General features: G+C 40.0%; 2 protein-coding genes across 2 annotated transcripts; both read right to left on the reverse strand.

Moving 5' to 3' along the window:
* Positions 1–1,251: 1,251 nt before the first annotated feature.
* Positions 1,252–8,443, reverse strand: mtdha (metadherin a). Its single transcript, XM_084379043.1, has 12 exons — positions 7,927–8,443; positions 6,991–7,089; positions 6,662–6,773; positions 6,226–6,387; positions 5,956–6,006; positions 5,552–5,692; positions 5,386–5,466; positions 5,167–5,238; positions 4,809–4,936; positions 4,604–4,714; positions 4,439–4,514; positions 1,252–4,268 (listed from the first exon to the last, which is right to left on the reverse strand). Exons 1-12 carry the CDS (start codon positions 8,272–8,274, stop codon positions 4,201–4,203), a joined length of 1,449 nt encoding a protein of 482 aa, XP_084235169.1. The 5' UTR covers positions 8,275–8,443; the 3' UTR covers positions 1,252–4,200.
* A 650-nt stretch (positions 8,444–9,093) lies between these two features.
* On the reverse strand, positions 9,094–13,751 carry rrm2b (ribonucleotide reductase M2 b). The gene is made up of 9 exons (XM_084378731.1): positions 13,571–13,751; positions 12,836–12,994; positions 12,401–12,517; positions 12,127–12,260; positions 11,283–11,377; positions 11,030–11,163; positions 10,778–10,882; positions 10,014–10,127; positions 9,094–9,767 (listed from the first exon to the last, which is right to left on the reverse strand). The coding sequence occupies exons 1-9, from the start codon at positions 13,649–13,651 to the stop codon at positions 9,615–9,617; spliced, it is 1,092 nt and encodes a 363-aa protein (XP_084234857.1). The 5' UTR covers positions 13,652–13,751; the 3' UTR covers positions 9,094–9,614.
* Positions 13,752–13,779: the final 28 nt, after the last annotated feature.

Consider the following 13,779-nt stretch of genomic DNA (forward strand, 5'->3'; position numbering starts at 1 on the left):
ACACATCTTCATTTAATGTCAGTTTGTCATTCAGTCTGTACAAAGATCCTGGATAGAGCCTGACAGATGGGCCAGCGACCACAGCTCTGAGCTCCGGTGGGTGGACCGCATCATCGTCACATTAGGGGATTTTCCTCCCCCGACATGCCTTAATACTGACCAGGCTGCCACCTCTTTAAAGGCTGAAACGCAATTTGAAGAGGAAAATCTAAAACTGACAGTCCATTTTCCAACCTTAAAGATTTTCCATAGAACTCTCACAGAGAGGGTTTGAAATATGAAACAGAAATATTCATGTACGTGCAGAGAGAGCTCTGACATAATGACCGGAAATGCGAAGCTATAATCCTTTTTTCTCAGACCTGCTGGAGAGCAACACAATCCTAAAGCCAGTGTTTGGGTTCATTCATTTGTTAGTCGGGTTGTGTAATATTGCCACATTCTACCGACTTGTTTCAGGATGGCACTTTGTGAAGCCAGTGGGTTTCAGGCACAGGGATTTTGGATGGATCTTTTTTTTAAAACGGCATTAGCGAGTGACTTTTGTAGCAGAGCTTTGAGCAACTGCAGTACCATCCATTAGAGGCTGACCTTCACTGTTATTATATCTGCCTTTCATAAACACAAACAAGAAAAATGAGTGCAACAATCCTCAGGCAGGAAAGAATGAAATAAAAAATACAACCAAAAAAAGTGATATCCACATGAAGCGAAGGTGAATGGGGAGCGAGCCAGAGATTGCGAGAGATTAAAAGCTGGTAAATCCTAAATGAACTGAGAGATGAGGGATGGAGAGGCTGATGAGACGAAGGAGGTCAGGCTCTGTAAGCGTGCCATGCGACTGCCTCGCCACATTGACTGGGGCAGAGGTTTGGCCTCAGGAGGGAGGGTCACTGCAACCGGGACCTATCACAGGCCTCGCTGATGACACAGATTCTCACCATGGCATATATAGTGAATCCTCATTGTGTTAATCACATATTTTGGATTAGTTTGACAGAAAACGTGAAAAAAAGATGCCAGTAGACAGGCAGAAACGGCATCTACTATGAGTATTGCTTGTCTGCTGAAAAATGTCTGTGATTCATCGTTACTCGAATGAAAGTGGTAAAATCTTACATTTTTGGGCAAACTTATCCTTTAACAAAACACTAGTAATAAGATATATATATATATATATATATATATATATATATATTCACAGTATAAAGGGAAAAAAAGAAGGAAAAAAAATGCATTTCTATAACAATATATCAAGCAATTCTCATTTATTTTTCATTTTTACCAAACAAACATAGAAATATCATTTGTATCCTCTCATTAAACAAAATCATTCACATTTTGTTCAATCACAAATCATTTCCTAGAGAGAAGTATATAAATACATTGATTGAATCCATCTTAATCATCAGTAAAAATTAAACCAAAAAAAGGGCGCCTGAAGCCACAGCGACATATCATTTTGTTCTATCAGGTCTACTGACACCAGCTGATCAACATCTTGAAGCACTAAGACTCTTTGCCTACCAGCAGACTCCTGTTAATGTCCGCTGAATTGGATGCCCACAAAAAAAGCTGCAACTTGTCTTGTTAAAAAAGCTATTACAGTATATACACTGAGTGGTACTCCAGGACCGAGTACTAACAGTTAAAGCAAGAAAATCATTCTTTTAAGTTCATGTACACAAGTACTATTATCAAAGTCATGCAAGATGAAATTAATTCCTGACATCAAAACTTGCAATTGGATGGAAACTATAAAAAAGGATGCCAATGCACTTTCTATACAACTACAGGTTAAGGCAATGGAAATAAATTCCTTGTATAAATGTGTCATTGTGTGTGTGTGTCCTGTTTAAAACCAACTTAGATGTGGAATTAAAGCTGCTCCATATCATATGTCTATGTATGTCTTCATTCTCAATTTGTCAAAAAAAGGAAACTCCCCCGTCATACATCCTGGAAGTCAGGTACAAACCGAAAACAAAAGTTACACATTTCACATTCCGCAAAAAGGTAGTAAAAAACAATCCATCGACATCAAAAGGAACTCAATACAGCTTTTTTGCACGTCGCAATCAAAAACCTGGAAAAAGCCCTTACAATCTGTACATATGGCATGGCTTTTTCGAGCACAAAGAACTGGAAGAAAAATGTTTTTTTTTTAAATCATACAGAGTGCAGAAGGAACAATCAAGTCTCTAGAAAAATCAACGCACAGTCTATTCAGAGAAAGACACACTCAACAGTGCTACTGCTTTATGGGATAAGCCCACTACTTTACTTCACATTACAGTGCCTCCTGGTGGTTTATACCAGTTACTACGCCCTCCAAATAACAGTTTACAGTCCCCAGTGTGAATCTGGAGCCAAATTTCAAATTAAGTATCCTATTTGACAAAAATATCTGATCTGATTAATAACTGATTCATTATCAACAGCTTTTCAGCTGTCAATGTGCTGCAAGTTGTTACAGGGCTCTTCTCATTTCTCTATTTTGTGTCTCCTCGTCTCTTTTCTCCCTGGAAATCGATCTCGGCACACCACATTCATGAAATGCTCCTCGAGGAGAAAGGAAACAAACTCAGAAAAGAGAAGAGGGGACAGTTTTAACAAAATCTGGCTAAATACACCTCTTCAGCGTCAGCTCTGAAGCTCAGGCGGCATTTGCATTAGTATTTAACCATATTTTAGCGTAACTATGAATATTAGGAACATACTGTCACAGGGATGTACAGTGAAGAGGTGGATTACCCTGCAGGGGTGGCCTGCAGTGAGACTTTCCACCAATGTATAGACACTGAATTCAATAAAGGAGATAGAAAATAGATTTCTGGAAAATGTCACTTTAAAGAATAGGCAAACATATCTAAGCACAACACTCACATGTAATCTGGGCATTGAAAGAGTTATTAATCGCTGTAAAATCTCTGCAGTCAATAATGGCCATGCAGCGATTGCTTAATAGAGCGACTACACTGTAAGAAATGGGGTAAGAAATGCTTCTTTTCTTTATAAATGTAAATCTTTTTACATAACAGTTTAATCAAGTGAGTTCCTTTGTCCGGACAGTCAAGGGTACATTTAATGTTATGCTGAATAAATCAAATTAATCAAATTAATCAAAGTTAATCAAATTGGAAACGCAAAGTGCAATAACCACATTGTAGAGCCTGCAGTATTTTGTTTAAGGTAAAACAGAGACGCCAGATTCCCCAGTGAGGGAACATGCTTGTTTAGTAGAGATCACATCATAATAATTTTTATATGAGTCCAAATGCAATGCAGAAATTTTGCACTCAAATCACGACTCATATCGTAATTGAAATATCTGACAAAACAATCGTAAGATACATTTGCTTTTTGTTCTGCTCTGGTTAACAGTCAGGGTTTTGTCGTGGGAACAAACCTTTATGTGACTGTGAGGTGATATCCCTCACACCTCAGAAAGAAAACAAGGTCTTAGTGAACACAAAGAGGGATTTTTGTACTAAAAAGGAGGAGAGTGGATTATGTTGCTAACACCTGTATATATTACTTGTAGTTACTCATGAGGGTATCACTTCAAGGCCAGTATAGAGAGTTGAGATGATTACAGTGGTCCTTGATTCTTACAATGTACATGGATCTGAGTGTTGTACCGAGGCAGACCTGAACCTATCTTGATCTGAGGCATGCCCTCAGGTGCAGCTTGCTCCCGCACATTTCAGTAATTGATATCGGGGCAGCAGCAAGGCAAACAAAACAAAGTGCAATATTCTGGGGAGCAAAAATGTAAGCTGTCTGTTGTAACTGAAATTTTTCGCATAACAAAAAATAAAAATCTGTTTTGTATTTTTGGGTTTATGGTTATAAACATACACTCTCGGAAGGAAAAAAAATGAAACACTTTTGATGCCATAAAAAATTATTACACGAACCAACGATGTACCTCCACTGCAAGTTCGCCTCCCCTGAAACTCCACTCTGGCTGCAGTGTAGCAAATAGTGCAAATTAGTTTTAAGATTTCAGTCCATAGGACCACATTTCATCACTGTGTTTTGCCAAGCAGGTGATATCTGCTGCTTGTTTTCTTTTTGTTTCTGTAACTGATAAATCGTTGATGCATCTCTGAAAGACACTCCTGTACCTGGTAATTATTGCATGTGACACATTTAACAATCGTTTGCATAAGCTTTGCATGGACCTGCGACGTGACTTCATGTTTCCCTTCGGACCTTTTTCTTCTGGGAGGGCTTCGGAGGCTCCACAATCTGCTCAGGCTTCTCTGCACGTAGATTTAAAAAAGAAATAGAAACATGAGAAAGATGTATTTAGAACCATCGCTGTTTAAAAGTGGAGACACAATATAAAGTATTACACTGTTTGTGAATTTTTTTGCTCTATGTGACTTTTTCCCATGAATGCACATTCATTGTCAGAGCTGTCGAAACCTACTCTGAGAGGAAGATACGCTGGGATTCTGCTTTTTGGAGGCCAGCACAGGAAGCTCTTGAGGCGCTGTGTTCACAGTCTACAAAACAAATGCAATTACATTAAATAAACAATTTAATACATTTGTGCAACGTATTCATCTGACAACTTTGTGTTTTTGTTCCATGCCTGAGCCTCAGATGTAGCCTCCTCCTCCGTTTTCTTCTTCTTTTTCCTCTTCTTCTTGGATTTGGCTGCTCCACCAGAGGGATCCTCAACGTCCTTCTCATCTTCAGATACCTGCCAGAACAAAAATAAACATTGAGACATTAGAAACGGAATATCAAAATAACTTCTTAAAATGTAATTAAGACTTTAGGATCGTCAGTGAAACCTTGCTGGGGACAGGCTGTTCCTTCCGTGGAGGCGCTGGTTTCACCAAAACAGGGGGCTCTTCGTAGTTTCCCCAGTAAACTGATGGGGCATTCCAGTCGGAGCTGGGATCCACTGCTGCCATCCCATCTTATAACATCAACATCAACAGCTGTTAGACATTACATTACAAATTCAAAAGTATATGCATGTCCAGGAGAGGATAGTCTTGCATCCCTAAAATCAAATCGCACATCTTTACTTTCAAGATCTTTTAAGACTTGGGATTACGCTTTCTCTAAAACAATAATTTTTTCCAAAAACGATCAGCAGTTAGTTAGAAAGGTGTGCTATGTGGAATGGGTCGCTGAAATACTCACTAACTCCAGACCATTCGTCATCAACATCAGGTTGGTTCGCCCACTGCAGCTCCACTGAATTTGCTATTGGGTCTACAACAGACAGAAGATGAGAATGAGGGGAAAAAGTGAATTAGTCATTAGTGCTAAACTAAACACTGGAGACTGTGATTACACATCCTGGAAGTAGAGTCTGGGTGGGACTTGGAAATAAAGCTGGCAGGTAATCGCAGTACCAACCTGTGGTGTTTCGTCCGAGCATGGAGTAGGACACAGGGCTGGGATCCGTCTTTATCCGGCCATCGATGCCACCCCATGCTGCTGGCGAGAGCACACAGAAACATTCATATTCACATATATAATTATGGTGTAAAAAAAAGTCTGCACAGGTAGTCGAGGTGGTAACCTTGTGGCTCCGATGCCCAGGACTGACGCTTAGGTAGAGCTCTGTGAGCTCTCCACTTGGGTACCTCGATCTGCCCTGGTAACTTGACGTCAGTCCAACCTCCACCATTGACTGAAGGCTCCTCTCTCCAGGTGGAGGACACTGAGGAGACAGACCATTGGGGGAAGAGAGGGAGTCACTGGCAGTTATGTCAGTTAAAGTCCAATATCATTGATTTTAAAACTTTTTACAGTTTTATTTTCAGCTACAAAACCCGAGGTGATATTTTTATGGACAGTACATCTTATTTTGATATTAAACATAGATGTACTTAGTAAAATAAAGAAAAATAAGTAAAGAAAAAGCAAGCTTTAAATACTTTTCCCATCTCGGTCACACAAAATAATAGTTAACTTAGTCTTTACCAGTTCCACTGGCTGCATCCCCCTTTCCAGCGGTTCTTGAATGCAGGGACTCTGAAAAAATATGGTAAAACATCTTGAGTAACGTGCAATATCACTAGATAATTCTTGTTTAAGCACAAGTTAAATGTTAACCTCAGGATATATGCTTGGCCCTGCCCAGACTGTAAGTTAAACAAACGTTCATCACACAGGCTGAGTCATTAGATTACTTATTTGGCTTCGAATGTCACAGCAAATCCCCACATTGTAACATCTGCTAGTTAAATATACCATTGTTTCCTCTGTTCTTCTTGGAACTCATTGAGGCCACAGGTGCCTCCACATTGGTCTTTGGAGCCTCCAACCCTCCTGGGCCACCAGAGTCCTCAGGGCCCTTGTCCTTCCTACGCTGCTGCTTCTTCTCTCGGTTACTGACTTTGGTCTCCCACGCACCTGGTGGACATGAAAAAGAAACAACATTAAATGGTTAGGATCCTCGTTGTGTGCAAGATGATGATAAATAAGAATTCCAGACGGTTGATTGTGGATGAAATTCGGTTGATTATTGAAACATGAGACGACAACAGGAAACTGTGGGGCTGAACCACAGAGGAAGTGTCAGCCATGTAAGTTTTTAAATGCTGAAAACACGAGGGGCATGAAGCTAACAGTCACTTTGAAAATGAGAAGTCATTATGAAATTTCCCCTAACACAGGAGAGTCTCACCATCATCAGGTTCCTTCCCATCAATTGTAGAAACATTCTGGACCGGTTTCACATCTGTCTTGGTTTTCTTTTTATTCTTTTTCACCTGCACTGGGGCCTGTACTTCACGCACCTGTGGACAGAGACAAAAAAAGTTATATTGAGGTTAAGTACGGGGTTGCACAAAAAAAATAAAAAGGTTGATGGTGGGGTTTCAGAAATATTTCACCAATAACAAAACCGTCTCATAATACTTCAACGACACTTAATGCAAACATGTGGCTGCTCTGCCAACCAACAACCACAAGTTTCAGGTCCCCTTCCTTTTGGCAGCAGCTGCTCAGACATACCTTCTCAGTTTTGATCTGCGGCGCTTGCTTGGAAACGGCTTCAGTCACTTTAACTTCTTCCTGAGCTACGGCCACCGGCTGTCCGTTGGACTGAGTCTTCTGGGGGAGACAGAGAGACATCAGATAAATAACACGATGTTAATGATCCCTGTAGCCTGTTCACTCATATTTTGTATCTGCAGGATATCTAACGAACATTGAATTTCAAGATGAATCTTTACAATGTCTCTGGATTTACCATGCTTCACAGATGTACCACAAGCTGCTGCGTGGACATACGTATTTTAAAGGAAACATTGCATTAACTAAAACTAATATAAACGGGATCCATTTGGTGGTTTTTACATGATTGGTTTGACCTCGAAGACTTCCGGCTGTGGACTGTAGTCCGGAAGTTGTGTTTCTTAGACATTAATATTAACAAATGTGTATTAAAACAAAGCCATCCTCACCTTATAAGAACAGTTTATTATTCGGACGTGTTAAGTGTTAACTGGACTGTTCGCAAATAATGTTTTCATTAGGTTTTACTTTCATTAGTGACTTGCAAGCTGGCAAATACACATAGCTAGTTGAGCTAGCATCCCTTCCTAAATAACAGTAATTCACTGTATATTTAGCAAGGTTAACTGGATTATTTGAGTCGATTTGGAAATGGGGCACATGATCCCTAGATAGCTTATTTTGTTGTGTAAACAAAGTGGGCTGTTACGCTAAGCTAGCTTTTGTTAAGTCATCGTGTATGTGATAGCCAAAAGGGCTAACTAATAAAATAACAATGGGGATAAATGCATAAATTAGCTTACCGCTAGCTAACGCTAACTGGGTTAACAGTTTTGTTTACGTCAGCATTAACTTAACGGTTTCAATGAATAAACGCACTTGTTTTGATTGACCCACCGTGATTCAACAGCTCGTTAACGCTGTCTACGATACCTTTTCATTCGTTTTCTTCTTGTTCTTCTTCTTCTGTTCTTCTGGTTTGGCAGTTTTGGCTAAACTGGCCTTGTCGGGCTCGCAGCTGCCTTGGGTGACCGGGGATCCCCGCTTTTTCCCGACCAGCAGCCCGCCACAGACGGCGGCCCATGACAGACCGAGCAGCAGCAGCAGACCCACCGCGGCCGTGGACAGGATAACCCACGTCGGGTACAGCTCGGGCTTCAGACCCAAATCCACCCCGAACTGAGCCAGAACATATCCTTGCCCCGAAGACAGGACCTCCTTCAAACGGCTGGAAAGCAGTTCGGCTTTTTCCAGTGCAAAACCTTGAAAGTCCCCAGCCATCTTTCCAAATTGCGAAAACACTAGCTAACTGTTAGCTATCATTGCCAGCATCCGTATGCTAACGGAGGAGTGGCTAATCTAATCTGACCGCTGGGAGAAATCTCAGTTAAACTACGAATCGCAGTATATAAATACCACGTTATTCTGATTGATTAAAAGTCAACTATAGTGCTAGATTCAGGGGGTTTGGCCTGATTTAAATCATGTACTTAAACTATGATAACCAGTCGTTGATTTGTTAGTTTTTAATATGGGGGATGGCCCAAACCCTGCCTGAATTAGCCTACCCCAACCATATATTTAAGATATATGTGCATCTTACTTTCTTCATATGTTTTGCTAGAGGTGGCTTTATCCAGGGTTATATTTTCAGCAGCCAGATGTATTGTAGGAATATTACAGGCAGCAGTCGGTCTCTATGATCCTCTCACTCTTCTGCAATGTCCCTACTTGTCACTTTGATCATCAAGGTGACACAACTCTATAAACTTAATTACAAAGCCTACAATACAGCATGGGATTTGTATTTCAGCAGCCAGACACTACTGAATGGCAGTAGAAATATTATAGTTATATACAGTCAGGCTAGGGATATTTTTAAGGCCATTTACTAACAGATTATAGATGAATAACTAAACTAATATATTCATCTAAACCACTCCTTTGCCCCTGCACTCTTTCTACTCTTAGGGGTTGGAAAGCATGGATGACATGTTAACAAGAGGGATGGCACCCCCCTCAAACCATCTACGGTTTATAACTAGTTACCCACATTTTACACTCACACTGCTGAATGAAGATGACACTCTGATGGCCGTATTAGCAGACAATACATCACATACTTTTTAATTAAAGAAATGATTTTTCATTGTACAAAACATTTTTATTGTACATTATAAATGTCAAAATGTTAAAACAATTCTAAGCCAGCAGCCAGAACTGCAGACTCAATAAAATATAGTGTAAATATTATCTTCAAATGTCCAATGAGGTACAGTATAATTCTCATAGCACCTCACTCATTATTTAGCTTAACCTTAGCTCAAATGGCTGTCTTCTAGTGTGTTCAGGTAAAACAAAATAGCCATGATGTCCATGGAAGGTGCATTAGCCTATTCCACTATGTAAGTGATACTGGCTGCGAATAAACTCTAAGTGTAATCCCTATTGCATAAGTTGTAGCTGTATATCTGCTGGAACAGTGCTTTAACTGTTAACCTGTCAACAACTTATTAATCATGGTACTGAAACAAGACTTGATACTGTTTGTAGACAATAACTGCTTAAACAAAATAAATAAGTCGTATGAAACAAATATGGAACAGAATGACGTTTCAGTTTCAGAAGTCTGCATCCAGAGTGAATTCACAGTCCATCACGCTCGACATAACGCCAAATCTCTGATACTCTGCTACTCGCTTCTCGAAGAAGTTTGTTTTCCCCTCTAGTGAAATGGACTCCATGAAGTCAAATGGATTTTCAGCTTTGTATACCTTGGATATAATGACAGAAAAAAGCAAACTTAAAATAGAGTTCATCAACACAATCGCCAAATAATAAATAAAGAATATATAATTATGGTACTTTTTGCAAGGACTAAGGCTTTTATAGTGAGACGTCATTATTCTCGACTCAGGGCTTCTCTGCTTTAGCACGACAGCTACCACAGTATAAAATCAATGAGTAATGACCATGTGGCTTTTATTATATCCATTTTCTGATCACTTAAATAGAATTACCTTGGCCAGTCCGAGGTCGGCGAGAAGCCGGTCAGCGACAAACTCAATGTACTGCTTCATCAGACAACAGTTCATTCCTATGAGATCCACTGGCAAGGCTTCTGTCAAAAACTCCTGCAACACCAAACATGACATGTTAATGTTTGTGCAGAACATGTATGACCTGTCAAGATTTTGGTCTTTCAAAATCAGAAAAGAAAATCAAAAAGGAATAGACTGTCAAGTTAGACAAACAAAGTAAACAGCGAGAAACAAGAACATACAGACATACAGTAAGCTGTACACAACCATGATGGAAAATTTGCTTTAGTTTAAGTGTAGTTACAACAAAATTGGATTGACAGTGTGGGGATTACAGACATTTAAATTTGTAGTCCACCCTTTTTAGGGAACAAAAGAATTTAGACAACTGGCTGTTCAGCTGTTCCTAGGACAAGTGTTGGTTATTCTATTATTAGTTCATGCAAAAATCAGCTGAGGAATGGCCTTGAGTTGATGATGACATAGGGCAAAGAGCCCCTGAATCAGCCTGAAATGAGGGGTCTGTGTATAAAAATGATTGTAATTCCTGCATGGTTCTCCCAATAAAGCTGAAAGCCTCAACTGACAGCACATGCTGTTTTATTTCAAATCCATTTTGGCGGTGTACAGAGCCAAAATAACACTGTCACCGTCCACAAACAAATGGAACTGACAGCGCACTGTATGTTACAGCAATTTTTAAGTAGACTGGGTTGAGCATATTCAGTCCAACGACTCCTGACCTGCTCAATGCTAACAGCTTTGGTGATGATGTCCTTGACCCGGTCCTCTGATGGCTTCTTCACCAGGTAGCTGTACAGCAGGCAGGCAAAGTTACAGTGCAGGCCCTAAGACACACATCAATATACAGTATGTGTCAGAATAGTTGAGATAAAAACATAGAAAATCAGCCATCACACGGGTTCATATGCAAACTGTATCTATTATCTTTATCTATTATTTATAGGCCATGTCTATTTGTGAATTCATCCAACCTCATCCCTGCTAATCAGCTCGTTGGAGTAGGTAAGGCCAGGCATTAGTCCCCTCTTCTTGAGCCAATAGATGGAAGCGAATGAGCCAGAGAAGAAGATGCCCTCCACTGCTGCAAAAGCCACAATTCGCTCACCTGAGGGTAACAAGTGTCAATCATACTATTTACCACAGATAAATTAAAAGCTCCTCCGGCGAGGTGTCTCATTATTATTGATTTACAATATGATGTTTTTATTGTTGTATTTTCCTCACCAAACGTGGATTTGCTGTCATTTATCCACTGGAGTGCCCAGTCTGCTTTTCGTCTCACACAAGGCATGGTCTGAATGGCGTTAAATAAGTGGTCCCTGAAACACACAGTTAATAACAATGACTTACATTAGTAGCTCTAAACATGTAGCTTCAATATTTCATTGAGACCCAACAATAAACTGAACTTGATGTTATTTGTTTTTTGCAGGTCAACAAGAAACACTATTGAAAACAAGTGTGAGACAATCTATCTAAATTCAGTGGATGTAAAGTATAGGTAGAGTGTATAATGAACACAGCAAAAATACATGGAGTTTGAATACTTTTCTTGAGTAGAAGCCCTGAAATGTTTGTCTTCCTACTCTGTACATCGTTGGTGCATCAAAGCTGGGAATGCAACAGAAATCACCACAAAGTGGTGCAGACTTCGCCTGTGATGAACAGGTGCGAGTCTTACAGTTTGTTTTGAATCGTAAGATGAAAAGATATACAGAGAGAGTTATCCTAAATGGTTATGCGGTTGCTCCAAAGGCAATGAGGCTGAGGCACACAATTTTTTTTTTACCATGTAACCTTTACAATCGAAAGCAATTAATTGCTGCATTTGGATGCAACAATTTTGATGAATTAGACTTGATTTTATACAGTTCTTTGCCTAAACCTATTTCAAACACTGCTATTTCGCAAGTCACAAAATATCTTGCATTTTGGTGTCACATACCACAGTGATATTAGATGAATTTACTAAATTCACCTTTTGTCAATTACCTACTAGAATGCAAGTTTATCAGAGTCACTGAGCATCAAGTGAGCACCTGGCCAACAAAAACCCTAACAAACTAACCTCTCCTTCAGGTCCCGGATGTAAGTGTTGATGAGCATGCTGTACATCTCTGAATGAACAGTCTCTATAAGGATCTGGAAGCTGTAGAAGGACCGCGCTTCAGGGACTTGTACTTCCTGGCAGAACCTCTGCACCTGTTAGATAAGACAAAAACACAAAAACAATTCTTCAGCCAACACATAGTTGAAACTGAAGCCAAGTCTCTCCAGAGAAATATAAGATAAAAAAATAAAAACAAAAACGGTATGACAGCTGAGTGACATCCCTCCCTCACCAGGTTCTCGTTGACGATGCCATCGCTTGCTGCAAAGAAGGCTAAGATGTGTGAGATGAAGTGTTTCTCCTCTGGTTTCAAATGGTCCCAGTGTGCCAAGTCTTTGGACAGATCAACCTGAAAGTCACATCAACAGTACACCAGTCTGTTTCAAGGATTGTTCATGTTTTATCAATGATGACAGAATGTGGTGGATGACAGTGTTTCTTTTAGCTGTATTTGTTGTGCTATACATAAAGTGTTTGTAGGAATCAGTATATCATTTTTGTTACTTCACTAGTGTTTAATTCACCTTCAATAGACTGATACTAGGAAGTTTGTGTTCTCATCAACATACATTTAATCAATAATACTTTATTTTTAGCATTCTCTACATCTTGGCAGTGATTGTGGGGTTTTTCCCTCAAGACCCGGTGCAGTCACCCTGATACCCACCTCCTCCACCGTCCAGAAAGAGGCCTGTGCCTGCTTGTACATCCTCCAGATGTCGGGGTACTGGATGGGGAAGATAACAAACCGTCTGGGGTTTTCCCGGAGTAAAGGTTCGTCCTCTGTCTCTGAACGACGTTGGCAGTCTTTGTCTTTGAAGCCATTCTAAAAAAAGACACCAGAAAGTGAGTACACATATTTCAACCTCAAATACTGTATTTTAACCGGGTGGTTGTTTAATTACGAAATGTGTTTCGGCTATAGACCATGGCGGCCAACGACCTTACCTGACTGTGCCTTTAATTACGAAATAGGTCACTGCGCATGCGTACTATCTCATAACTTCCAAAACAAAGGACATATCGCATTCAAACGTCCAATATGAGGCTTATTAGCTGGTTATAAGTTATTTTAGAGATGATCTTGTCACATTTCCTCAACAGATTAACACATTTTAACAGCTTTTTTCCCCCTACGGTTGTGTTGAATCCGACATCTCCATACACCGTCATTGACAGTTAGCTTACATCAGCAGACAAAATGGGCCAGTGTTTACAGGTAAAACATGTAACGAACAATTATTTTCAGTAACCTAGTTATTATCATAAAGCCAACGTGTCGATTATACACATCGAAGCTGATTTAATCGGAGGATCCTCGGGTACACTGCCAATGCTTAATATTACTTTAGCTTACCATTCACATTCACTAGCTAGCGTTAGCTGAATTGAAGCTGCTCACCGAGTCTTTAAGATGATCAGATCGCCCATTTATATTCATTACATCCATTTCCTGAGACTTTTTCTTCACTGTCGGTGTCATTGAGTTTGGTTCATCTAGCTACAACTCCGTGGACCTCGTGAATGCAGCTGTAGCTCTGTTGGTTAAACCATTTAAACTGACACCCACAGAGGGGTACAGCGCCTCTAGTGCTCATATTACACTACATA

The sequence above is a fragment of the Pagrus pagrus genome (assembly GCF_965226575.1).
Source record: "Pagrus pagrus genome assembly, chromosome: 17".
Classification (NCBI taxonomy): Eukaryota; Metazoa; Chordata; class Actinopteri; order Spariformes; family Sparidae; genus Pagrus; species Pagrus pagrus.

Excerpts from the sequence above, each read along its gene's own strand:
- mtdha (XM_084379043.1), bottom strand. The coding sequence starts at position 8,274 with ATGGCTGGGGACTTTCAAGGTTTTGCACTGGAAAAAGCCGAACTGCTT. Across the intron at positions 6,007-6,225 it reads GAAGAACAGAGGAAACAATG|AGTCCCTGCATTCAAGAACC; the intron begins GTATATTTAACT and ends ATATTTTTTCAG. Across the intron at positions 5,693-5,955 it reads GGATGCAGCCAGTGGAACTG|TGTCCTCCACCTGGAGAGAG; the intron begins GTAAAGACTAAG and ends CTGTCTCCTCAG.
- rrm2b (XM_084378731.1), bottom strand. The coding sequence starts at position 13,651 with ATGACACCGACAGTGAAGAAAAAGTCTCAGGAAATGGATGTAATGAAT. Across the intron at positions 11,164-11,282 it reads TGACAGCAAATCCACGTTTG|GTGAGCGAATTGTGGCTTTT; the intron begins GTGAGGAAAATA and ends TGTTACCCTCAG. Across the intron at positions 10,128-10,777 it reads AAGCTGTTAGCATTGAGCAG|GAGTTTTTGACAGAAGCCTT; the intron begins GTCAGGAGTCGT and ends TTGGTGTTGCAG.